The 25,323-nt window shown below is 57.5% G+C and overlaps 1 protein-coding gene across 2 annotated transcripts; it reads right to left on the bottom strand.

Moving 5' to 3' along the window:
* Nucleotides 1-123: 123 nt before the first annotated feature.
* Nucleotides 124-22,265, bottom strand: TCF25 (TCF25 ribosome quality control complex subunit). Of its 2 annotated transcripts, XM_022582843.2 has the most exons (18): nucleotides 21,996-22,264; nucleotides 14,300-14,464; nucleotides 13,315-13,389; nucleotides 12,758-12,876; nucleotides 12,230-12,295; nucleotides 9,202-9,284; nucleotides 8,048-8,178; nucleotides 7,839-7,938; nucleotides 7,081-7,174; nucleotides 5,820-5,912; nucleotides 5,606-5,711; nucleotides 4,334-4,493; nucleotides 3,176-3,263; nucleotides 2,488-2,646; nucleotides 2,287-2,377; nucleotides 1,729-1,808; nucleotides 540-612; nucleotides 124-419 (listed from the first exon to the last, which is right to left on the bottom strand). In XM_022582843.2, the coding sequence occupies exons 1-18, from the start codon at nucleotides 22,185-22,187 to the stop codon at nucleotides 264-266; spliced, it is 2,031 nt and encodes a 676-aa protein (XP_022438551.2). In that variant the 5' UTR covers nucleotides 22,188-22,264; the 3' UTR covers nucleotides 124-263. The 2 variants fall into 2 exon arrangements, 1 of the variants encoding a protein (XP_022438551.2); XR_002645891.3 differs by lacking the exons at nucleotides 124-419; nucleotides 540-612 and having other exon boundaries at nucleotides 1,787-1,808; nucleotides 2,488-2,764; nucleotides 21,996-22,265.
* Between the last annotated feature and the right edge of the window lie 3,058 nt (nucleotides 22,266-25,323).

The following is a 25,323-nucleotide window of genomic DNA, read 5'->3' as shown; positions in this document are numbered from 1 at the left end:
GGTCCTGCCCAGGGTTGGGGCTCTGCCGTGAGTGGCCGCGGGGCACGCTCCGGGGGAGCCTTGGGGGGTGTGAGGATCTGGGGGCGCCGACCGCAGCGCCGGGAAGGAAGAGCTCACGCCGGGCAGAGCGCAACCCGTTCACGTTTATAGAACAGCAGAGGCAAGTGGACAACACAGCAGCACTTCTAGGTCGGGGACCTGGCCGATCCGACCAGCACACAATCAGGAACATAACTGCACAGCGCTGGGGCCCCGCCCGTGCCTCAGTCCCACTCGTCGCCCTCGAGGTGGTCCTCGTGTGGCACCTCCAGGTCGTGGAAGTGGAAGTTGGCCATCATGTCCCGCAAGGCCAGCATCAGCCTGTTCAAGCCCTGGTCAAGGTGTGGACCCCCGGCCCCTCCGTCCTCTGGCCGCTCCCCCTGCGGCAAAGAGACTCGTCTGAGCCGCGCCTGCCGGGACGAGCCCCCGCCCAGCCCCCCGCCCCGGGACCCGACACCCGGTCTCAGGCTGGCGGCCCCCACGTGCTGGGCTCCACGTACCTCCACGGTGTAGTTCGGCAACAAGGAGCGGAAGAAGAGGGCGATGGTGTTTCCATGGCTGACGGGGCTGAGCCTGGAAGGGGAGTCAGGACGGTCAGAAAGGCCCTGGCGGGGCCATGAGGGCAGCCCCCGCGGCGGCTGGGGAGAGAGGGGGCGGGGGGCGGCAGGGGAATGGCTCAGGTCCGAGGTGCAGGGGGTCCAGCGTGGGGCTGGCCTTCGGAACGTGGCCAGTTGAGTGGAGTGGAGAGTGGGGCCGCTGCAGCCAAGCCCCACTCGCTCTTGAGAAAAGCTGTTTCAAAGTGTCCTTCGCTCAGAGTTGAGGAGTGGAGAGAAGATTCTAGGGCATGCGTCAGGGGGGAGCCCTCCTGGACTTTCCAGGCGCCTGGAGCCAGCACAGCACCCAGCCATCCTCAGTGTGACCATGCCCAGCATGTCAGCTTGGTGTTGAAGCCACAGACACTGATCATTAATAATTTTCATCTTAACCTGCTGAGAATTTAACTGGGGACTGTATTTCCCTGTGAATGCGCACTCTTAACTTTTATAATTCAGCAGAGAACAAAAAGGACTTCATTCTACAAAGTACGTCCGCCTGAAGCCTGGAAACGAGAAAGTCTGTCTGTGACTCTCCCAGGTCGGTGACTCTGTGACCACACGCTCTACGTGAGGTAAAGCAATTACTTAACGTAAAGCTTTAAAGGCCGGAAGGAAAGGGGGAAGAAAGCATTTGTATGAGCCAATTCTGAAGGCAGCCTGCAGACTTGGCACCGCGGTGCCTGCCCCTGCTCTCCTGGCTGGGCCTCCGGGCCTTCTGCATCCCGGCCTGACTGCCAGACACTCGTCCCTGGCGGGGCCTCCGCACAGGCTGAGGCTCCTGCTGGACACCAGCCGCCTTTCACATGTCAGGCTCACCCGCTGTTTCCTCGCAGGTTCTTACTGCAGTTCTGATTTTACATTTATTCCCGGATTCTACAACTGCTTCCTACCCTATCTCCACCACTTGCTCCAGAACCTGACAGAGAAATGGCCTTAGATGGACAAATAAGTGAAAACACATGGCCTGCAACAGCTGATCCGTGACCCCAGATCACCATATTCTCTGAGGGCTGGACTCTGAGGCAGCAAGACCCCCCCGAGCCCCAGCACTGACCTCGGAGCCGTGTGGGCAAAGGAGCAAGGCAGGAAGTACCTCTCCGGTCTGACGTAGGAGTAGATGGTGTCCAAGGGAGGCAAAGGGTCATAGCCCAGCACAGACTGCGTGCTCACATCCTTCAGAAAGGCAGAGAGCAGAGGGGCAACTCTCAGCCGATTCCACTCTGCACCAGGCCTTTCCGCTGGGAGTGGGAACGGTCTGACGGAACGGCCCTTGTTTGCGAGGCTGTGTTCCCCGTACTGAAAGCCTGGGCGAGGGGGCAGAAGGGCCCTTCCTCCAGCAGGACGCTCATCCGGCCCGCTCAGAGGACTGGGATGAGCCCAGGGACCGGCGCGGGTGGGGGAACCACAGGACCTCCGCTCACACATGCTGTGTGAGATGTCAGGGCCTCACTCCCAGGCTGCCGGCTACTGGCCTCGGGGCTCCGAGCCACCAGGTCACCGCTCTGAGCCCCATAAGGTCACGGAAAGCTGCAGGCTCAGCTCTGCCTCTCAGAACGCGAGTGTCTGTGAGGGGAGGGGCCTCTGCCCGTGACCCCAACCCGGGGGCAGAGCTGCCGGCAGGAAGAAGCCCGAGTCCAGCCCGCTCCCTTACCGGAGGTAGGGCGGCAATGGCTTCCTTGATCTCCGACAGGACCACGTGGCGGTGGATGTTTCTGGGTGCGCGCTGGTACAGCACCTTGCGCCTAGGGCCCAGGGAGACGAGGGGCAGTGGTGGAGGCGGCCGCAGCCCTGCGCCGCCCACAAGATGGGCCTGGTCCTGAGAGCAGTGCCCACACCCCAGCCCCAGGTTTACCTGTTCTCACACGCCTCCACGGCAGGGTCCCCGGCGTCCACCGCCTGCAGAACCTCGTGCACGTTCTCCTCCAGCCAGCTCATGGTGGCCGGCTCCTTCCAGAGGAAGTGGGACCTCCCGAGGTACAGGCTTACCAGCTGGCTCAGGGCAGGGGGCTGGCTGTGGGCAGTGGGGCCTGTGAGACCCCCACGGGCCCAGGCTCCACGCGCCCGCCGGTGCCTGTGGGCATCCAGGGCGTGCTGGCGACCTGGAGGGGAAAGAGGCTGCCCAGAGGGGGCTGCCGACAAGGGAAAGGGACCCCGAGGCAGGGCACACAGGCATTTGCTTCTGTGCAGCGTCCTTACTAAGAACAAGTTCCTCGATCAAAATCTAAATACAAGGAGAACGCAAACACCCGTGCGCACAGACACCGGAGAGCCCGCCCCAGTTTCCTGACCGGGCTTGAGGTGGCTGGCTCCCAAGTCCCACGTTTTTCTTCACGTTTTACGAGAAATTTTAAAAGGCAGCAGGTGCCAATACAGGCGTCTGAACCACACTCACGGCTGCAAGGACGTTACAGCCCCAGTGCCCCCGCTGTGTCCAACAGGCCAGGCTGATGCCCACATGGCCAGGGCCCCAGAGCCCCTGCAGGGAGGACAGTCCCGCCACCCAGGCCCGCCCCCTGCCCAGGGCGCCCACCAGTCTGTACCTTATCTCGGCGTCAGGTCCGAAGAAGCGGTGCGCGGCCACGGTGGCGTCGGGGCGCACGCTGCAGTACTCGAGCAGAGGCATGAGCACTGCGGGGGGAAGCAGGACCGTCACGCCCGCAAGGCCAGGGCTGAGGGGCAGGGGAGGCCGCTCTCCCACCAGCCCAGGGGCCCCTGTCGCCACGGAGGGCTGTCCGTCCCGCTGCCCTGCGGCCCCACCTGCACCCGAGGAGACTCACGCAGGAGCCCTGAGCACGTGCACTGGATGCTCTCATCATAGAGAACCCCTGCCCCAACACTCTCCCAGGGACGGGCTCCACTAAAAGCCACGGGCCTGACAGGGAGCTTTCTGGATGATGGAGGTAGACTCTGGGTTGGCGAGCAGGCCCTGCTGGCGGCCACAGCCCCCCATGCAGGGCCTTAACACCCCGTCAGGGGCCTCGTCGGGAAGGGCCAGCATGGCTCAGAGCCGGCCAGGCAGCCCCTGTGTGGATGGAGCCCAGCTGACATGAGAGGGAGGGGCTGGCTGAGGGCGCTGTCTGCCGGGAGCCCCGAGCGACCAGGCGTCACCCCGGCCGCCCACAGGGAGGCTCACCGCCAGGGATGGAGCCCGAGGGCCCAAGCTGCACGGCCCAGCCCCTGCGGAGCTGCACGCGGTCCTGACCCCAGCCCCACCAGGGCCTGAGAGGGCAGTGGGCTCCTCTCTCAGGTCACAGACCCTTTGAGAATGTCGCCCAGCAGAGGGGCCGTGGGCCCTCTTCCCGTCCACACACCCACAACTTTAGGGGCCCATGTTAACCAGCAGGTCACCCGAGAGGACCCAGGACAAACCTAACTCTGAGCTCCTCACCCCAGTGAGAACTGGGACTTGAGAACGAGGACAGACACCCACTTTGCTGACTTGGCCCCTCCTGGCCCCGTTTTCTCTCACACCCAGCCCACCGCCAGAGAAAATGCGTCTACTTCAGGTGGTAAGTTTTGCTTGAACTGTTAATATCTAAGGACACCCTAAAACCTCCAGGTGCTCTGACAGCAAAGTTAGCTTTCAAACTGCAGCCCCGGCGCCTGAAGGCCCCGCTGGAAAATGCATCTTCCCGAGAGCTTGGGACAGGCGCTGGGACCTATCCATGCCCGCGGGGGGGCTGCGGGGACACACCCACCTCCGGGGAACATGATAAGCGCCTGCTGGATCAAGAGAGAGGCCTTCTCCCTCGCAGAGCTCAGCTCCTGGTCGGGGAGGTCTGCCTGCTGACTCAACAGGAAATACGCCAACGGCACAGAGAAGGCAAAATTTGGGAGCTGGGACAGGTTCCGATGAGCCTACAAGGGGTTTGGGTGTTTCAAGGTGGTGCAGACGAAAAAGGCAGAGCTCACGGGCGCCTGGATGCCCCTGGGTGAGCTGTCCCCCTTCTCCGTGAAGAGAAGGCAAATAAAAGGACCTGGAGGTGTGCGGTCAGACCCAGGCCAGGTGGGCGGGAAGAGTGGACGCCCACCTTCCAAGGGCTCAGCGTCAGGCAGGGGCCGGGGTCCTCTGGGGGGTGGGGCCGGCCCACCTCCACGTCTGCTCTCTCGCCTCCCTCCCCACGCCTACGTCGCAGATGCCCACGACATGATGCTCTCTGTCACGTGACAGCTCTGTCACGTGACAGCACGGTCTCTGGAGACTTCTGTAACCTCCGCCCCACCCCCACCCCCGCCCCCCAGACGTCCTGCTGCAGCCCCACCGTGGGCGGCGCCCAGCAGCTGCATTTCTGTGAACTCCAGGAACCTGTGTGAACTAGACCCCACACTGGGGAATCCTCGCCCAACCAGGCCACATGATCCAGAATTCAAAATAATTTATGTAGCTGTCTTTCAACTACACACCAACACGTGCTGTGAAGAAATTCAAGCACAGAATAAATAAAAGGCTGTCACCTCCTTGCCCCGCCCCCCCCTCCCGGCTAGACGTGTCCCCCAGACGGTGCCACCCAACGGGAGCACAGCGCCAGCCTACATCTTACAGCAGCCAGATAAAGAAGAAAACCGGTGAAATGTACGTTACTACATCATCTATAACCCAGCGTATCTAAAACAGCACCACCAGGATGCGAAATGCAGGTTATTAACGAGACAGCCGATGGCCTGCCTCCTGCCCGTCTCAGACCTCACGTGCACCAACGCGTCCAGGGGTCGAGCCGCGGTGGCCTCCCCCACCTCACGGCTCCCTCTGCACGCTTGCGCTCATGTGCAAGCAGGCAGCGAGGCAGGCCCCCTGGGGTCTGCCCAGGACCCTCCCCTGGCGTCCCAGCCCCACCTGGAGCCCCGGACCCTCCCCTGGCGTCCCAGCCCCGCCTGGAGCCCCGGACCCTCCCTGTGGAGTCCCAGCCCCGCCTGGAGCCCCGGCCCCTCCCCTGGCGTCCCTGCCCGGCCTGGTGTGTGCTCACACCCACCTCCCACTCCTGGAAGAGGCGGATCAGGTACTCGTAGCTCCGTGCCCTTAAGGCCAGGTGGTCGAGCAGCAGCAGCATGCACAGGGGGTCCTCGTCTGGCTCAAGGCTTCCGGAGGCAGCACGGCGAGCAGAGGGAGACAAAACCCACAGTGGGCCAGCGCGGACGCCCACGGGCCGTGGCCCCGGGAGGGAGGGGAGCGGGCGGCAGCCCTACCTGAGGATGAGCTTGCAGTACTCCAGCGCCGTGCGTGGGCAGCCCCGCTTCTCCAGGAAGCTCATCTGCTTGTAGAGGGCCAGGTAGAAGCTCCTAGACCCAAGACAGTTCCTCGTGAATGAGAGCACAGCAGGCAGCAGAGCACGTCGCCTGGCGCCTCGTCCGGCACTGCGTCCACCCTCTGCCCGCGGGCTTCGCCGGCATTTCCCGTGGGGCCTAATCGGCGTGAGCGTTCGCCAGGGTCCTGTCTGCAGAGAAGGTGACTCTGCTTGTTGTCTGCGGTCACACGTGTGTGCACGGACAAAAAACCAAGCCTATTTGTTAGTGGAGATCTGCATCTTCTCGGGCATTTTTAAAAAAACTATCCTTTAAGGGAAGAGAGTTAGAATCTGCTGCTGTATCTACCATCTAGATTTATCCTGGTGGACTGCCGTTTCGATCAACAGCTCCCTGCCCTGTTAATGCCTGGGAACGTTAGTATTTTATAGCGTCGCAAAGAACTAAGAATTTCATTGGAGAGACAAAGCTCACACAACTAGAAGCAAGAGAGAAAATTCAGACCCCACACACCCTGCAGACAATCTGTGCAGTGGGGGTCACTGTGCCCTGGGGCCCACGACAGCCCCCAAGCCGGAGAACACATCCTACAAGGGACATGACCCAGGACGGCCGAAGACCACGGTGGGGTGGGTGGGGCGCCCGGAGCGGAGAGCGTGCCCACGCCCGTAGGGCCCTGAGGAGCAGGCGGTGGGTGAGGGGCTAGAGGCTGAGGTCAGCAGCAAGGCCGCGGTATCCGCTCAGGCCTGCGCTGCTGAGAGCGGGGGCTTCGGGGCAAGAGAGTCTGCAGGAAGAGGGTCCCACGGGCGTGCGTGACAGGAACACGGTGGGGCTGCGTTCACGCTGCTGCCCACAAGGCGTTCCCGAGGGTCCCAAACGTGTGGGCTGCGGACTGAGTCCAAACACGCAAGGAAACACGACTACAGGTCCCATGGCGGTGAGGTGGCTGGCGAGGCTCCCTCCTAACGTGGACAAGTTTAAACCCCAGGCCAGCCTGATCCGTCCACCCTCAGGTCCAGCCCTCCTGCATTCAAGCTTTAAACACAGCGCGCAGCCCTGGGACCCCAGCGGGACCCCTCGTGGACAGTCCCGTGGCACCTGCGCCCCCTGCGCCCACCCTAGCACCCATGTCACCTGTGACACCTACGACACACTCGCGAGGGAAGATGGTGTGCGCCTATGAACGCCTGGGTGGCCGGCTCACCTGTTCTCGGGCCTGCGGTAGTCCAGCCGGCAGGTCCCGCTGGTGAGGCTGAACAAGGGGTGGAAGGCACACTCCATGCTGTACAGCGCGCGCTCTGCATGCGACAAACACGGGGCGGCTGTCAGCCTCTGCGCGGTGGCTGCAAATCCGTCCTCTGTGGCTCCTGAGGAAAGCTCCAGAAGGGAGGTGGCCACGAGACTAGGAGTTGGAAAGTGACGGGCGAGGACGTGCCCACGGGGATCACGTCAACCACAGAGGTGTGACCTGGCCACGCCCGCTCCGGCCGGAGGAACCACACGCCTCTCCTGAAGCCCATGCACCCCCAGGGGCTGATTCTCAGGAGCCGAGGGTGGAAACAGGCCACGAAACGTGGACCATACATCATCACAAAAGGAATGACGTCCTGACACACGGCTCACACAGGTGAACACTGAGGACATCACGGTAAATGACAGAAGCCAGATGGAGACGTGTGTCGTGATTCCATTTACAGGAAAGTCCGGAGACAGAGGGCGGACCGGCCGTTGTCAGGGGCTAGGGGAGGCGGGTTTCTTTCGCACATGGTGGAAGTGACCCAGAATCAACACGGATGAGGCTGTACAAGCCTGCATATACTAAAAGCCAAGGAACTGCAGGCTCTAAAGGGGCGAATTTCACGGTAGATGAATTTTATCTCAATAAAGCTGTTACTTAAAGAACATCCTGGCAAACCCACCACATCCCCAACAGCTGAGGTGGGGCCGCCCGCTAGGCCTTACCCACGAGGTCCCGCGCCATCTCCTGGTCCTCCTGGAAGCGGCAGGCGTCACTGAGTTGCAGCAGCGAGTCCACGTGATAGGGGCTGGTCTGCAGCAGGACCTGTGAGGCAGGAGGAAGCTGATGGGACGAGGCCCAGGAAGGCCCCGGGCCCACCTCCGGCAGCTCGGCTCGCGCCGCGCCTCCACGACCCCACAGGGTGCCCGCGCACCACCATGTTGTTGGGCTCCATGGACTCCACGGCGGCCAGGAACCTGTGCTGCGTCTGCTGGTACTCCTCACTGTGCTCAAAGGCGAAGGCTGAGCGGCCTTTCCTAGACTCTAGCAGCCGCATCGACAGACCTGGGGTGGTGGGGGGTGCCTGCGTCAGGATGCCCAGGGCGGACTGCCCGCAGCTTGGGCCACACCAGCGACACGCGCCTCTACACCTTTCCTGTGAAGACGTGCCTCCCCCCAGGACCGTGGACGGAGCAGCGACATCCCAGGACAACAGGGAGGGGACACGCACAGCCCGCCTCCCCCACCCCATCGGGTCAGCCCCAGACACTGTCTGCTTAGAGCCATGATGCAGGCGGGCGTGGGACAGGGCGCAGGGGCCACTGCCAGGCCTCAAGGCGACAGGGACTGCTAAGCCACGACGTCCTCTCTCTGCTTCTTGCGCTGACTCTGGGTGGACAGGGTCCAGGGTCTTCTCAGGAGCCTGACAACTTCATCTCCCTTCGTCACCTTCAGGAGACCGGTCAGGGTCCCGGACGCCCCTGGCGACACCCTCCTAAAGGCCCCATCGAGGGCAGCCCTACAGGACCCCGTGGCAATGAGCCCCTCTCTCTGCCTGTGCTCAGGGGCCGCTGCTGGGAACATGGGAGTGAAGGAAAAGGGGGGTGAGATGCCCACTAGGGCCATGGCTTCCCGTGTCCTCGCTGAGCACAGGGGGTCTCGCAGGGCATCCCAGGCCCCGAGGCCCCATGATCCTTGATGCCACATAGCCAAGCCCCCCCGGCAGGGCACGACCCTGCACCCAAACCTTTCTGCACTGCTGCTGTTTTTCTTTAAATTACTAATTTAAGTTATTAAATGAATGTTAATTTTCTTTAAATTATTATTAAATTACTCTCCAGTTTGCAACAAAATATAAAATATCACCGTTTAAAAATGAACTCGATTGCTTCCTATGGCGTAGGATCCACAGCACAAAGGAAGAAGGTGGAGAAACGCTGATTGCACATGGTCAAGAAAACACATGGCGGGTGGGGGTCTGTGCCCAGACAGGGGGCTCCCCCCAGCCCCACGCAGGGCCCTCGGCCGCACACACGCACGCTGGCTCTGCACACGCAGAGGCGTGGCCCTGCAGCCCCGCGCCCTCACCTGGTTTGGTGTACCGGGGCCAGGCGCTCTTAGGGGTGGTCAGCCACGTACACTTGGGGTACACGCGCTGTCTCTGCCGCGGCCTGAGGAGAAACAGACAGGGTACGGCTTTACCTCCGTGCTGCCGGACCCTTGCGGGCAAGGGCAGGGCAAGGGCAGGACAAGGACAGAACGCAAACCGCCTTGACAACGGCCGTCACCCTGCCGGACGAGACGGCAGACTGCGATCCGAGCAACCAAACCACCACGGAAGAGGGAAGAAAAACAGGAAACCCGTAGTCCAGCAAAACGTTAGGAAAGGGAGAAAAGAAACAGAAGGTGAGAACCTAACGTGAAGACGACGAGGTGAGAGCGAGCCGGCAGTGACCCGTGGACACAAATGAGCTGCCTTCCCATGGACAACGCGGCTGCGCGGGGCAGAGGGCCCTTCTCATCTGCCCTCTCGGGAGGCCCCACCCCGACAAGCAACGGAGATGGGGCATCAGCAGCAAACACCCACACACTTCTGGAAGAAAGCCAGCCAGACACAGGAGCACGAGCGGGCAGCGGGGCCGGCCCAGCTCCCTCCCCCGGGCTCGGTGCCGCGGCTCTCTCATCCGGGGGTCTCTGCTGCAGGTGCGAGCCCCTCCCCACAGCCGTGGTCACACCGAGGGCTTTCTGCTCTATCACTGATGCTTTATTTCTTGAGCTGAGTAGTGGCCAAGTGGACCCATGTATATTACTCTGTATACCTTTTTTGATAATATGAACTATTTCATTAAGAAAAAAATTGAGTAAAAATCTGGATTGTGTTAGGAATGGGATGAAATAAAAGTAAAAAACTGCAGGAGAAAAAACAACTCTTCAAGAAAACCATGGTCAAAATCTGAAGGAAACTAAAATGTGGAATGATTCTGGGTAATTGGTAATTGTGAAAAAAAGGAGAATTAACTGGATGCTCAGAACTGTCCTGTCTATGGAATCCCAGGGATGGTCCAGCCCTGCAGTGAGCCGTCCATGCAGAAGAGGCTGCCACTGGGAGGTGGGGCCCCAACGGGGGAGCAGACACCAGCGGCAGAGGAGGTCCAGATGGGAGGACCCGGCAGAGAGCAGCACACATGGCACCTGGAGATCCCGAGGGGACGAGGAGGGACCACGGCTTCTCAAGATAGCCCATGCACAGGACTTCATTGTTTAAGGAAGGAAACGTGATAAATAACGACTATAGTAACACTGTGAAAAACAGTAAGTGCAGTTACGATGAACTAACTACTAGTAATAAGTGTAACATGCACAGAAATAAGACCAGGCGAACATGTATAGACAGACCAGGCAGACGCAAAGGAAGCGAGGGCGGGTTGGGGTGGAAGGTCCAGCCCAGGGCAATACAGGTAAAAAAGGGGAACATTTTGAGTGAAAATGTTTTTCATTAATATTCCAAAAAAGAAGACAAAGTCAGAGACCCTTCTGTCCTGAGTAACTTTACACCAAAAATAAAAGCAAATTATACAGCAAATGCAATGAGAAATACAAGGAAAGTGTGAGCAAATGACATGAAAAAATTCCCTCAATCTCACTCAAAATCAAACAAATAGAAGTCATGGGCTTCCCTGGCGGCCCAGCGGTTAAGACACTGCACTTCCACTGCAGGGGGCACGGGTTCAACCCCTGGCTAGGGAACCAAGATCCCTCATGCCACGCGGCACGGCCAAAGCAAAACAAAACAACAGAAGTCAAAAACATGGAGACTATACAACAGTGTAAAACAACTACACCCCAATTCAAAAAAGACCAAAAACGTGGAGACTATACAACAGTGTAGAACAACTACACCCCAATTCAAAAAAGACCAAAAACGTGGAGACTATACAACAGTGTAGAACAACTACACCCCAATTCAAAAAAGACCAAAAACGTGGAGACTATACAACAGTGTAGAACTACACCCCAATTCAAAAAAGACCAAAAACGTGGAGACTATACAACAGTGTAGAACAACTATACCCCAATTCAAAAAAGACCAAAAACGTGGAGACTACACAACAGTGTAAAACAACTATACCCCAATTAAAAAAAAAAAAAAAAAACAAACATGGAGACTATACAACAGTGTAGAACAACTACACCCCAATTCAAAAAAGACCAAAAACACAAACACATGGAGACTATTCTTCGTCTTCACATTATGACAGACTTGAAAGCCTCCTACACCTGCCATGGATCCGAGGAGGAAGCAGCACGCAGACGGGGGGCGTAGGGGTTCAACTCTCGGGGGGCAGCGGATGACACCCCTCCCGGGCACCCTCACGCCAAGTGCTAGCAGGCACTGCAGCCAAGTGCACCCCGACACCTGTGCCCTGGGCGCCTGCTCCCCCCATGCTGCTGGCGCAGTAGTGCAGGGTAAATGGTGCTCAGGACCCAGCCTGCAAACCAGGCGTGTGAGAGATAGAAGAACCCTACGGCCCCAGGAAACAAGACATGTGCACAGGGCCCAGGACGCGCAGCAAACAGCCTTGAAGGGTTATCTGTGGGAGGCAAGGGTGACAGCTCGGAACTGCTTGAATAAGCAGCTCTTTTTTATAAGCAGCATTTATAAGCCTCTGCCGAGGGAAAGCTCCCACAGTCGGGGCTGGGCCCTGCGAGGGAGCAGCCCAGGCAGAAGAGCCCCCTTCCCACGGGAGGTCTGGGATCCCCATGCTCCGGACGCTCCCGTGGCGCTGACTGCACGGCACCAGCCACCAGAACTCACGTTCACGAAGGTCAAACTTATCGCAAAACCCAAACCCCACATCAGTATTGCTCTCGACCGAAAAGCAAAAATGAATCTGGCTAAGATTTCAAGGCCAGAAGCTCAAACTTCAGAATCTTTGTAAAACTAGGACTCGCGGGGGAGAGCAGGCAGTGCATGATGGAGCCCGACACCCACAGACAAGGCCACGCGACTTCTCCTCGACTCCCCTTCGGGTCCCATGGGCTTCCTTTCTCACTGTGGCTGTAAACACCCTCCCTTCCCTTCCCTCAGCTGAGAACACAGCAGTGTTGGTCTTACCTCTGCTCCCCCAGGACGGCTCGGGCACCAAAATACCTTTTCAGTTCTGTGTCTGGATTCAAGTGTCTAGAGAATTGAAAATTTTACAGAGAAAAATGAAATTGAGTGTGTTAACAACGATCCTGAGAATGTCAGAAAGTCACATAAGGACCCAGCATGGAGAGCAGCTCTCCAGCAGGCCTGATTTCTCTGCAACCACACGGCCCGTGGCCGAGACCGGCCACCACTCGCCAGGCCGAGTCAGAGCAGCGTGAGCCCGGGCACGAGATCGAGGGGTCTTCACTGCCTTAGGAAGGAAGGTGGCTGATTTTGAATGCTGGCAACAGTCTGCGGTAGGGACAGGGTTTCATTAAGCACCTACAGGAACAGGGGGTGGAAAATTCACCCCCGAATAGCAGCTTTAATGCAGCTCAAGAAAGAACGTTCCCAGACACGCAGAGCTAGAGAAAGGTCCTGGAAGGTCAGGGCTGCCCCGTCCCCTCCCCTCTGTCCCCGAAGACGAGCGCTCCTCACTCGGCGAAGCCACACCTGTGCTCCACGTATAGGACATGCTTCTTGGCACTCAGTGGGGGCGGGCCTGGGCGGCTGGAGCCGCTGGCATCCTCAATCCTCTCCAGGATGCGGTCGATGTCCTCCAGTCCATTCTCCTGCAAGTCCCCAAATGACATGTTCACTACCACACTGACTTGCTGACTTTTATAAGTAACCATCAATAGCAAGATTTACTCTTACAAAGAACAAGTATTATATTGTGTTTCCTTCCTGAAAGACAATACAATCTGAACACCCTGTACTGCACGTACATTTAGAAAAAAGAAGAGATGCTTCGTAAGAGGAACAGTCAGAATCACAGACCAGGAAGGGACTCTGCCAACGGAAGAGCATCATTTCGGACGTTTGCTAGAAAATGGAAAGCACGGAGATGGGCTCTAACCCTCAAGGATCAAAGGGAACAAATTTGGTAATTTCCCCTGACCTCTGAATTAGTCAAATAAAAATATCAAGAAAAAACGACATGTTTTCAACACCACCTCAAGAAACATTCCGAAAAGAACACAGAGAGCAAATCCACCAGCCACACATACCGAGCTTTCTCCTGCAGCGTTTTTCTTATTTTTCTGTTTCCTTTTCTTCTTGCGGAGTTTGCCACTTGTATTAGACTGACAAAAGAAGCTCATTTCGGTAAATGGAAAGACACAATGACATCTTAAATCCGAGAACTAGAGCAGCCAGCTGCAGGGGGACACCCAGTTGCAGGAAGACAGAGCAGCAGGCCCACCGCCCGGCCGTCCACCTTCTGAATGTCCTATGAAGACATCCACTTCTCTCCAGCAACTGACACCTCCCACTGGTCTCCCTGACGCTGGCTGGCCCCCACCTTTCTGAGGTCTCCCTGACCACTCACGGGGTCTGGACCCTCCGCCCACCTGCCCTCCGTTCTCACCCGTCACCGTGTCAACCACTGTCTGCCACACTCAGCCGGCCTGGAGCCCAGGGCTCCACACTGCAGGCCGCCACACCTGCAGTCCCCCCACCTCAAGACCGCTCGTGCCTTCCCCCGGCCACCACCTTCCATCAGTGTGAAGGTGCTCGAGGAAGACCCCCGGCACCCCAAGACCAGTCGAGGGCCCAGCTGCACCAGAGGTCCCTGGGGGGCACAGACTGGCTCGCAGTGAGCACTTGCTGGGTGAGTGACGAAGAGCCTCCTACAGGGACCCCCTTCCTCACTGCGCTGCTCAGGTGCCACACCCAACCCTGACCTGGCCTATGTGTCTCTTCAAGGGCACCCACCAAGGGCCCTGGTCCACCCGGCCCGAGCTGCAGACACACAGTCGCAAAGAACACACCCGGCCTGGGCAGAAGGGCACTCTCCCAAAACAGAGGGGGCAGGCCTCGTGCCAGGGAGACGTGTCTAGGGGACCCGGACTGTGGCCCCTCGCGAGCCGCCACCAGTCTTGAGGACTCCAAGCCAATCTGATAAGGGCTCCCAAGGAAGTCTGGGGGCAGCCGGGCAATTCACAAAATGGCCCTCACAGAGAATGCCAGCGGGGTGTGTAGGGGGAGCTGCACCTGCTCTGGGGGAACCGCCGCGTCCGTCACGTCGCCATCCTTCTTGGACTCTGAGTGTCCACGCTGGGCCCTCCTTTTGTTCCCTGATGCTGCGGCGTCGATGAGCAGACAGTCGGTCCTGTCCCCGTTCACCCCGGGCGCCTCCTCGAGGTCCTCGATGTTTATCTGGAAACACAGATGGGGGAGCAAGGGCGTTACGGGTGCGTCCTAGTCACAAATGAAAAGGTGACTCTCTGATGCACGCGTGTTGCGGGGAAAGGTGGGCGGGCACCTTCCAGGTCGCTGAGGTTGTAGAGGGAGGACCACAGATGTCCAGTAGCCCAGTGGCCACGACGCTCCCCTCTCAGCAGCGCGGGGCCAGGGCCACTTCAGTCATGGTCCCAGAGAACGCTGGGGCGCTGTGTGGCTACGGGATCTGTCCTCAGGGTGACATGATGAGGAATCCCACACGGGACAACTTCTCCCCCTACCAAGCACCACCCCAGAATAAACACACACGCTCAGCTAATGCCTCACTCTTCCCTCCTCCCACCTGGACTCCGGCCAGCTGTTCTACACCAGCAGACAGGACCAGCGCCTGGGGGAAGACAAGGCCCAGGAGATACTCAGTAACAAGAATGGTAACGCATCCATCAGGGGAGCCTTAGACAGTGGTGAACAGGGATGAACCACGCTCGTGTGCACACGCAGGCCTCAGGAACACGATGCAGAAAGGAAGGTCCCAGGAGACTCACACTCTCGCTCTGGAGGAGACGGGGCAGGGACAAGTCACGGGACAAGTTCTGGCCCTTCTGCTAGTAAATGAATGCAGTACCAACACCACGCTTCACGAGCCAGATCAGAGGGATGCAACCTGGTTCACCGAGGTCCAAAAATAAATTTTAAAAACTACATAAAAGATTCAGAACATCCGAAAAATATAAAGCTAAAAAAATAAAAATAAAATCCACTCTAAACCCCAGAACCCTGAGATGATTTCCAAACAAAACTGGGGGGCTTCCTTAGTGGCGCAGTGGTTGCGAGTCCGCCTGCCAATGCAGGGGACACGGGTTCGTGCCCCGGTCCGGGAAGATCCCACATGCCGCGGAGCGGCTGGGCCCGTGAGCTATGGCCGCTGAGCCTGCGCGTCCGGAGCCTGTGCTCCGCAACGGGAGAGGCCACAACAGTGAGAGGCCCGCGTACCGCAAAACAAACAAACAAAAAAAAACTGGGGCAAAGTCCTCAGCGACTGGCCACTGCCTGTCCCCGCGGGGCCCGGGGCTCTGACGTTAGTCTCAAGGGAAGGGACGCATGCGCGTCTGTGCTCCCTGGTCTTGCATCTTCACTAGCGGAGGTTCCCACGCGGCAAGGATGAAGCTCAGGGCTGTGTGACGCCTGCTTGTCTAGCAAATTCACAGATCTTTTTCTGTAACGAGAGCACCACGCAGACCGCGGTGGGGACAGCACCGTGAGGCCAGGCCCCGCCGTGGACCTCGGTGCGAAGGGAGGAGCTGCAGTGAGGGCCCCGCGGACGGTTCTTCTCCACAGCAGGGGTCCCGGAGGAACAGCCCCACGCTTTGTCCAGCATTCAGGACTGGTGACGCCTCCCAGGGAAGCCCGGGACTGCTTTACTTTTATTAAGTCATGCTCACATCCTTAAAAAAAAAAAATTCTCATTTTTGAGCCCCCTGTGGAAGCTTGAGGTGTTTCCAGAAATTCCAGTTTATAAGGAGCTCCATGCCAAGGTCAACTTCAACGGACAGCAAAACTCTGACCCTTGCACGCAGGACCCTGCGGAGCTTTGGTAAGAGCTCTGGGAAGGAGCAAGATTCGCTGCCACCCACGCTGCTACCCACGCTGTCCAGCGTCCTGACGTCGATCTGACTTGCAATCCAGGAGCTGCCATGGTCATCAGTTTTGAGGTCCCAAACGGGTCCCTATTTCCAGAGGGTCTTGTCTGCTGCCTGTGTGCTCTCTGGAATCTCCAGGACAAGGCACCATGAACACTTCGGTGAGGACGGGGGAGGGGCTGGATCTCTGTTGGGGGGTAGGAAGCTTTTTCTTTAAAAAACAAAACAAAACCGTGGTACAATTTACATCTCTTGAAATGAATGTACAGGGCAAGTTTTGGCAGAGCTGTGTAACCTATACTCTTTATCAAGAGACAAAACTCTCCTGTTATGCCAGAAATACAGGCCTCATTCCACCCCCAGCTAAGCCTCCTGCCGATGCTGGCGAACCCTAGGGTTTTCACCACTGTGACTTTGCCTGTCCCAGGACGCCGTGCCCGCACGGTCAGTGTCTTCTGGAGTGTACAGCTTCTGAGGCTTGTCCCGCTCTTGTATTAGGCGTTAGCTCCTGGTCCCTGGTGACTAGTATTCCTTTGCATGGATTATACCACATAAAGTTTATCCACTGGGAGTCTTTTGTTTCCGTTTTGGGGTTACTGTGGATTAAGCTGCTGTGAAGATTTGTGAAGTCTTCTGGGTAAGTGTTCACAAGTGGTTGCTGGGGTGTGAGGCCTCAGGTTTACGCTGAATTGCCAGGCCTGTTTCCAACGGTCGGACAATTTCATCCCCCGCCAAGGCTGCTGGCCCCAGCAGCTTTGAGCTGCTCTCATTTTGGCCATACTGGTGGGTGCACGGGGGTATTGTATTACGATTTTTTTATAATTTTTTAAAATAAATTTATTTATTTATCATTTTGGCCCAGTACACCTTAGTATCGAGCCCAAGACTCCGAGCAGGTTTCCGGAACTCCTTCTCTCCAGCACCCTCCCCCTTAACTCCAGCCACTTCTACAGACCCCACATCTGACCTGCTCCCTGGCTCAGCATGAGCTCCACGATCTGCTGGGCCAGCCTCCCTGTGCTCATCTCTGGAGAGTGTCTCCAGTCAGAAAGCCGGCACAGGGGGCCAGGGGACCTCGGACCTGCAGTGCTTGTGGTCTAATGTCTGCAAACAGTTCACTCATGCATTTTGCTAGTTTGATAGTTATTCAGGGCAAGAAGGCGGCTCGAGTACCAGTTATTCAGCCACGGCTAGAAGCTGAAATCTTACTTTTGTTTCCATTCATCCACTGCTTGGTTTACTGAGAGATTGTTTTTGGCTCTGTAAAAATAAGCCTTTCGGGGACTTCCCTGGCGGTCCAGTGGTTATGACACGGCACTTTCACTGCTGGGCCCGGGTTTGATCCCTGGTCGGGGAACTAAGATCCCACAAGTCACACGGTGCGGCCGAAAAGACAAAACAAAACAAAAAACATCTTTCGTTTTAGGGCCCCTAAGAGTGCTACTGGAAAAAAAAAAGTTATTTTTCCTATTAAAAGAGGGAAAACATTAAAACTTTACATTACTGAGGAAGTTCTTCTCTGGCATGCAGTCGGGGAAGACAAAGCCTCATCTTTCTACCATCTTTCAGTAGGTAGAAACTGGCATGGATGAGGCCACCTCTGCTAAAGGTTTTCTCACAGACTTGAGGACAAAAGAAGTGATGTGACGTGAAGCTAACCTGAAGAATCTTAGAAAATTATTGTAATCCACGACCAAATGTGCCCTTGAGCAGTGAAAAAATCTACAGGGGTTCCAATACCACCTGTTACCAAATGCGTTTGTGAATGTGAATCCAGGGTCTGGCTCCTGCTGCCAGCAGAACTGGGCATCAAACATGAAGATGACCCATGTCCGCGAGTCGACGGTCACCAAACAACGTCCAGTTCTTATTCCAGTCAAACAAGAGCAACCTCATCAATGACGCTTTTACTTTGGAACAAGTTTGCTTTTATTTAATTACACAATTTAGATTTCTTCCAATCTAGATTTATTTCAGAGACTGGCCACTATATTGTACATGAAAACAGAGAAACATAAACATGTAATTCTTCAGAAAAGAATAATCTTCCTCGCTAAAACTTTTCAATGATATAGAATAAATCCTGATAGTTTTTAAAAGCTTATGTGGTTTTCTATCAGATTGTCAAAGTGGTCCCTGACCCCAAAACACTAATAAATTCTATTTTACAACACACCATTTTTAACAGTTGCACAGTACGTTATGCTGCGAAACTCAAACTATACCCTTAAAACAGGTGCATTTATTACGTATAAATTATATTTCAATAAAACCGGTTTTCAAAAACCAGTCTGAATGAGGTAGGAAAGATGATTTCTAATCTAAGGCCAAGGAAACTCACCCAAGAGCCAGCAAAGAGGACAGTCCCAGCCATTAAGTCACAGAAGGGTGTCTTCCCACTCCCCAGGGGGAGAGAGGTGTACCAGCCCCTAGAAACGCCTCTAATCCACTTAGGGTCACACGTTTCTATTGAAGTTCTTGGCTGTCAACACGATGTAATATCAACATTTGCTGAGTACTGTGCGCCTGGCATGGGCTAAGGGCTGTACACATTAGTTCACTGACTCTTCGTGACAACCCCATGAGGTAAGTAACATCATCCCCAGGAAACAGGGGAGCTGACGTGTATGCTAGGAACCCTGTCCAAGTTCTCACAGGTGAGAAGAGGCGGAGCCGGGATGCAAAGCCCGTGTGCAGACACTCGCTCACACTCTGTCCTCAGAGGAAACACTGACTCATGCCGCGACCTCTCCGCACACCTACGAGAACAGACACTGTTCCGGGGGTGGGGATACACGAGGGAACAACAAAGTCTCTGTTCTCACACAGCTGATACTCTCCGGCAGTGGGGGCCAAGCAGCACGAGCTAAAAAGAACACGTCCGTAACTTGTAGGGTTTGTTCTGTGATAACTTCCAGGGAAAAAGGAGAAAGATCAGAAGAACGGGGGGGAGGGGCTGTAACTTTAAATCGGTGGGGAGGGTAAGCAAGACTCAGAAGGTGACATCTGAGCGAAGCCTGAGCGGGGGAAGCAACACAGGAATATGGGGTGTTCCGGGTAGAGGGGACAGCGGGGAGACCTGTGTTCCAGACCTGTGGCTGGAGCAGAGCGGGCAAGATCAGGGAGACATGAGGCGGGCGATCCGGGCCCTGGGGGGGCTGTGAGAAAGGAGGGCTGAGAGCAGATGTGGGCCTAACAGGATCCTTGTGGCTGCTGCACCCAGACAGGCTGCAGAGGCCAAGAGGACGAGCGGGACAGGGCCAGAAGTATCCAGGCAGAGGCAACGGCCACACCGCAGGTGCTACACCTGCAGCCGCCCAGGACTTCACCAGGGTTTGCATGTGGTGTGTGAGAGAAAAAGGTCAGGGGTATATTCCAGGTTGCTGGCCTTGGCAAGAGGAAGAGTGGAGCTGCCCTCAACAGACAGGGAAGGCTGGAGGAGGCAGAGAGGGCAGTTAAAGTCTGGACACACTGAGCCTGAGACGTCTGCGAGACACCTAAAGGAGATGATGTAAAGATGGCGTTTGAATCCACAGACTACGATGGAGGTCTGTGCAACACCAGGGTCCTGCCAGAGAGCAGAAGAGGATACGCACAGCACAGCACTCAGCAGGGGCAGCTGCTGGGTCCCTCTGACCTGACCGATACCACAGGGAGTCCAGAAAAGTACCTTTTCTCTCTATTCACACACAGAAGCACCTGCTTTTTTTTTTTTTTTCATCTATCCCCACACCCTGGCCCACTGTCCATCTATCCTCCTTTCTTCTTCAGAAGGAACGCTAACTTTGCTTCAGAGACAAACACCTGGGCACGATTAAGAGTACAATTTTAGGGACTTCCTCAGTGGCGCAGTGGTTAAGAACCCGTCTGCCAATGCAGGGGACACGGGTTTGAGCTCTGGTCTGGGAAGATCCCACGTGCCGCAGAGCAACTAAGCCCGTGCACCACAACTACTGAGCCTGTGCTCTAGAGCCCGTGAGCCACAACTACTGAAGCCCACGTGCCTAGAGCCCATGCTCTGCAATGAGAGAAGCCACCACGATGAGAAGCCCATGCACTGCAATGAAGAGTAGCCCCCGCTCGCTGCAACTAGAGAAAGCCCGCGCACAGCTACAAAGACCCAACGCAGCCAAAAATAAATACGTAAATAAACTTATTAAAAAAAAAAAAAAAAGAGCCCAGAACCTGGATTTCACTGTGGGTGTCACTTACTACCTCATTCGTACAATGGGGACAACATGACCTTCCCAGACCATAAGACACATGACATCGCAGCACGGCCTGGAACGTGTGAACGTTTTCCAAATGAGTTACCATTGTTTAAGACTGAGAAAAAAAGAAGACTAAACCTGGAGGATGTCAGAATAAGGAGAAAGTACACTTGACAGACCGTCAGGGAAAACAGCCAACTTCGGCACAAACCCATTTCAGCCTGTTAACAAGTGGGATGGAAAGAAGCCTTGAGGGTTTTGAGAGAAGTCAAAATATGACTGGAGGGCTTCCCTGGTGGCGCAGTGGTTGAGAGTCGGCCTGCCGATGTGGGGGACGCGGGTTCGTGCCCCGGTCCGGGAAGATCCCACATGCCGCGGTGCGGCTGGGCCCGTGAGCCATGGCAGCTGAGCCTGCGCGTCCGGAGCCTGTGCTCCGCAACGGGAGAGGCCACAACAGTGAGAGGCCTGCGTACCGGGGAAAAAAAAAAAAAAAAAAGACTGGAAAACCTAGGGATAAATGATGTGATGGGAGCACTGGGGGAAAACCGCCCATGTGTGGAGAGCCGTGGAAGCTGGGTGGGGGCCCGTGAAGGTTACTTGTACTGCTCTATTTTTGCATGTGTTTAAAATTTTCCATAATAAAAAATTAAAAACAAAGAAATGGCAAGAAACAAGGGAGCGGGGAGGCTCTGAAGAGGTGGCGGGATAGTCTGGAGAATTTGAAGACGGACTTGGTCCCGCTTCCAGCAGAAACTACAGGGTGAGGCTGCCTCTTACCTTGGAGGAACGTGGACAATCTCTAAACCAAACTACCAGACTGGCAGCCCACACGCCCCAGTCTTAGGATGGGCCCCTGACCTGCCAACTTCCTGTGAAGTTGGGAGCGGTTGCCAGACTAACAGACCTTACAGACGGCAGCTGGTGTTCTCCACGATCTTCACACCTACTGGTACTCCTCCAATCACTCGGCAACCGCGGTCGCGCCCTAGTGTGCGCCGGGCGCACGGTGCTGGGGACACACGGTGCGCAAAGCAGACACGCTACCTGCCGCTCGGGGCGGTCAAGGGAGCGAGAACGAGCACGTGCAAAATTACAGACTGAGGCCAGCGCTACGGAGACGGGGGAGTGAGGGGGGGTGGGGGGTGGCGTTATTTCTCTGTGCCAGACACCTGCTACGGGGACGCAGCGATGGGCAAGAGCGAGGCACCGAGTCCTGGGTTGTGAGGAGCAACCGAGATCGTTTGCGAAGGCCCTGCGACGGCACCGCGAGGGAAACACTTAACCCTGAAATCAGGGTTGGCGACCCCAGACCCTGGGAGCGAAGCCTCGCCCACTGAGCTGCGGCCCCGCCCACAGACGGCAGGCCCCGCCCACCCAGCGGCAGCCAGGACCCCACTTACCCCGCCCCCGGACGTATGGCCACGCCCCTCACCGAAGCCCAAAGCCAACGTAGCCACGCCCCCGGCCTCAGGCCACCGCCCACTCCTTTCGCCCCTCCCCCCACTGCAGCCAAGACCCCAGTCGCCCCGCCCCGTGACGTCACGGACCCTCCTCGCATGCCGCCCCCACCCCGGGCCCCCACCCCGGGCCCCCACCCCGGGCCCCCACCCCGGGCCCCCACCCCGGGCCCCCACCCCGGGCAGCCCGACGCCTCACCAACTCGAACCGGTTGTTGACTCGGACGCCCTCCTTCCCTGGGCCCCGGGGGCGCCGGCCACCGGGCCCCCGCTTTGGGCCTTCTTCTTCCACATCATCGTCATCGTGGAGGACAAACTGCAGGGCGCCGGGCGCGAGGGGCTCCTGGCCGCGCTGTTCCCCCCTCAGCCTCCGGAGGGCCCGGCGCGACATAGGACCCAACAGCCGCTGACGTCTAGAGACTGGCAGAAGGAAGAGCGGAAAAGAGAGCGAACGGCGCGCCTGCGCACTTAAGGCGCGGTGGCGCGAGTCTGGCGTGTCGCGTCTGCGCGCTGCGGCCTTCCGGAACTTCCTCTCTGTCTGCGGTGGCATCAAAGAAGCCGCAGGCACTTACGGGCGAGTTCTCGCGCGATTTGGGCGCTTCCGCGGGCGGGTGTCTTCGGGTTTTCTGGAGGCGCGCCAGCGAGACACGTTTGGACGGCGCGGGGCTCCGAGCCTCCAGTAGCGAGCGCGGGGCGGGGGCGGGGCCAGGCGGCAGCTGGGGGCGGGTCGCGGAGGGGTGCGCCCAGCCGCTGCAGGCTGCTTCCAGGGGCTGCCGGCGAGGCAGTTCTGTCCTCATTAAAAGTAGGCGCGTCCAAGCCGAGGAGCTTCCCAAAGCTGCGCATCTCGACCTCCCTCCCACGGCAGGCTGAAACCGACCCTTAGGGTACGCCTTGGGCGTTTGCTTTTTGTCGTCGTTAGTGCGTCCCAGGTGATTTTCCTGTACATCTAGGTGTGGGAATCCGTGGTCTAAGGTGGAGGCTCGCCACACTTACCGTGTGTCGTCATCTCCTGGGGGGATTTTTACAGTGAAGGTCGAGGACTCATCCCTAGAAATTCCAATGTGGGGTCTGGCATTGACATTTTTAAAAAAAGGTCTTCAGGGGTTTAGAGTGTACAGGCAGATTGAGAACCCCTGCTAGGGCAGGATGGTCTGGTGTGGGGAAGGGGCCCTCCCACCCTGACGGAGGAGGGTCGCGGACGACCCTCACTGTGGCGCCAAGCCCTGTCCTGAGTTCTTACCTGGCCGTGGAAGGTAGACGTCCTCACCTTTATAGGTAAAGAAACTGGGACTCAGAGAGTAAGGAAATGGCCCAGGTAGAATGTGGGTCTGCCTTCGTGTCTGTGGTTCTAGAGCTGAGATGAGGAGGGCTGCTGGCACAGCCCCAGAAGGGAAGCAGGTGTGTGTGCCAGTGCTCGCACCGCTGGCCTGGCAGCCATACTGGTCACCGGGATCTTGAACTGCTTCACGCTGGCTGGCACGTGGCTGCTGCCTCACACACACACACACACACACACACACCCAATCCAGCCACTAAGCCTCACGCTCAGCACATACAGGATCTCCAGGGCACCATCCTCCTAAAAACTCTGATTGTTCAGGGATCAGGCTAGTTGTTAAATAGATTCTGTGTCACTGCTGTTCCAAGGTGTGACCAGCTTATGCAGGCTTATCGCCTCACCTGTGGATGGAAACGAGGGGAGTGTCACCAGGAGCTGCTTCCTGCCCTGCCGTCTGTTAAGTTGGCAGCCGGGGGGTTGTGAGGGGTGCCTTCCTTGAACAGGCAACTCTGAACATGAGCCTTTCCCTGTGCTCCCGAAGGCCTGTTCCTCAGCGAGAAGCTTGGTTGTAAACAGTTCTAGAGCGGGCGACCTCCATCTGTCAGGATCTAAATTAGGTGAGTGGAGGCAGGACTGGGTTCCCTGGGCCAGCACTACAGCTTTCTGCGCCTGGGGTCGGCGGGAGGTGAGCCCCAGCAGCCAGGACAGCAGGACCCTCCCTCCTGACCTCACCCTGGAGCCATGTGGGCCCTCCTGGCTTAGCCCAGCTGCCCCAGAATGGGGTTTATTCTGTTTTCCGATGGGCTTTCATTTCAAGGTGTTCCTGTGAGGATTAGAACCTGGGTCTCCCCCTATTGGGAGCATGGCCCTGCTCGTGTCACCTGCCCTGTTTCCGCACCTGCAGGGTTATCTGCCCTTGGAAGTGCTTTCTCCTTGCTGGTTGTGTGACCGGTGACAATTCTTTACCCTCTCTGTGCCAGTTTTCTCATTTTAAAATGGGGATAACAATACTGCCTGCCCATGAAGTACTCAGAACAAGTGCTGGGAACGGGCTGTTTCTCCTGGCTGCTCTAATTGTTATTGAGGGTCCTGGACCCTAGCTGAAGAAAGCATCTCACCCGTAGGCCCGTCTGTTACAAGTTCTGTCCCTTGGGGCCTCCTCCGGGCCCATATCTGTGTGCCAGGCCTTAGAGCCTGGCATCCGATAGGCCTGGCTGAAGATCCTGGGCAAACTGTGCATCTGTGGCCAAATTCCCTCACCTCTTTGAGCCTCAGTTTCCTCATCTGTAAGATGGGGGTGACAACAGAAGCCCCCATCCTTGTGGGCAGGCAGAGCACCCGGGTGCTCACCCACACGTTTCCCCCAAACCTGCCGGCCCTGAGGGAACCCTTTGCCTGGAGAACAGGAGTAGAGATGTGGCGGATGAGGCCAAAGGGTCCCCAGGCTGGGAGGTGACAGGCAGCAGGTTGTGCGGCTGTCACACACACACACACCCCTACAGCCCTTGTCGGCTGTAGGACCAAGATGGCCAGATCATGGAGTGGGCCTGAGCACGCTCGTGTCATGACGGCACCAGGCGGCAGGTGGCCCCTCAGAGCCCAGTGTCCGCCCTTGGAGCACAGGCCCACCCCTGCAACTGCAGAGCTCTCAGTGCACACCCCGGCCAGGAGACTGTGAGACCACATTTATTCGGCCAGGAGTGGCCTTGTGTACAATTTACAGAGCTCCTTCCCGTACCAGGACCGCCAGCATCGCCAGGGCCCCCGGGCCAGCACCATCCCCGCACCTCTGAGCGTGGGAGGCCAGCGATACTGGCTGCGTGGCAGATGGCCGGGGTACGGATGTCAGGTGGGGGCCACGAGTGAGCTTGGCCTTAGACCTTCCACGTGGAGGGCTGGGATGCCCAACAGGGGAATCCTAGCCCACTCAGAGGTTTCCCAGGTGCCTCCGCAGCCCACGGCCCTGCTAGGAGAGCACAGGTGCGAGGGGGGTGCTCCAAGCCCCCTGGGGACCAAGGACCCCTGTCCCGGCCTGGACGTCCACCCAGGGAGGGGAAGCTGCCGGAAAAGAAAACGTGCGGGTAGGACCTTCTTCCCCAGAGCCCCTCTGCTGTATGCCCACGTGCCCCCTCTGCATCTGAGTGAGAAGACCTGTTCCCATCCGCCCCACCCCCAGCCCCACCCCACCCCCACCCCACCCCACCCCCGCTCTACTCAAGGAATCCTGAGAGGAAACAGCCTCCCCCAG

The sequence above is a fragment of the Delphinapterus leucas genome, chromosome 20, assembly GCF_059928025.1.
Source record: "Delphinapterus leucas isolate spDelLeu-1000000601 "Yukka" chromosome 20, BTC_Dleu_Yukka2, whole genome shotgun sequence".
NCBI lineage: Eukaryota > Metazoa > Chordata > Mammalia > Artiodactyla > Monodontidae > Delphinapterus > Delphinapterus leucas.
The sequence above is the reverse complement of the archived record's forward strand: the minus strand, read 5'-3'. Positions and strand labels throughout refer to the sequence as shown.

Excerpts from the sequence above, each read along its gene's own strand:
- TCF25 (XM_022582843.2), bottom strand. The coding sequence starts at position 22,187 with ATGTCGCGCCGGGCCCTCCGGAGGCTGAGGGGGGAACAGCGCGGCCAG. Across the intron at positions 3,264-4,333 it reads GCTTATCATGTTCCCCGGAG|TGCTCATGCCTCTGCTCGAG; the intron begins GTGGGTGTGTCC and ends TTCCCCCCGCAG. Across the intron at positions 613-1,728 it reads TCCTACGTCAGACCGGAGAG|GCTCAGCCCCGTCAGCCATG; the intron begins GTACTTCCTGCC and ends CTCCCCTTCCAG.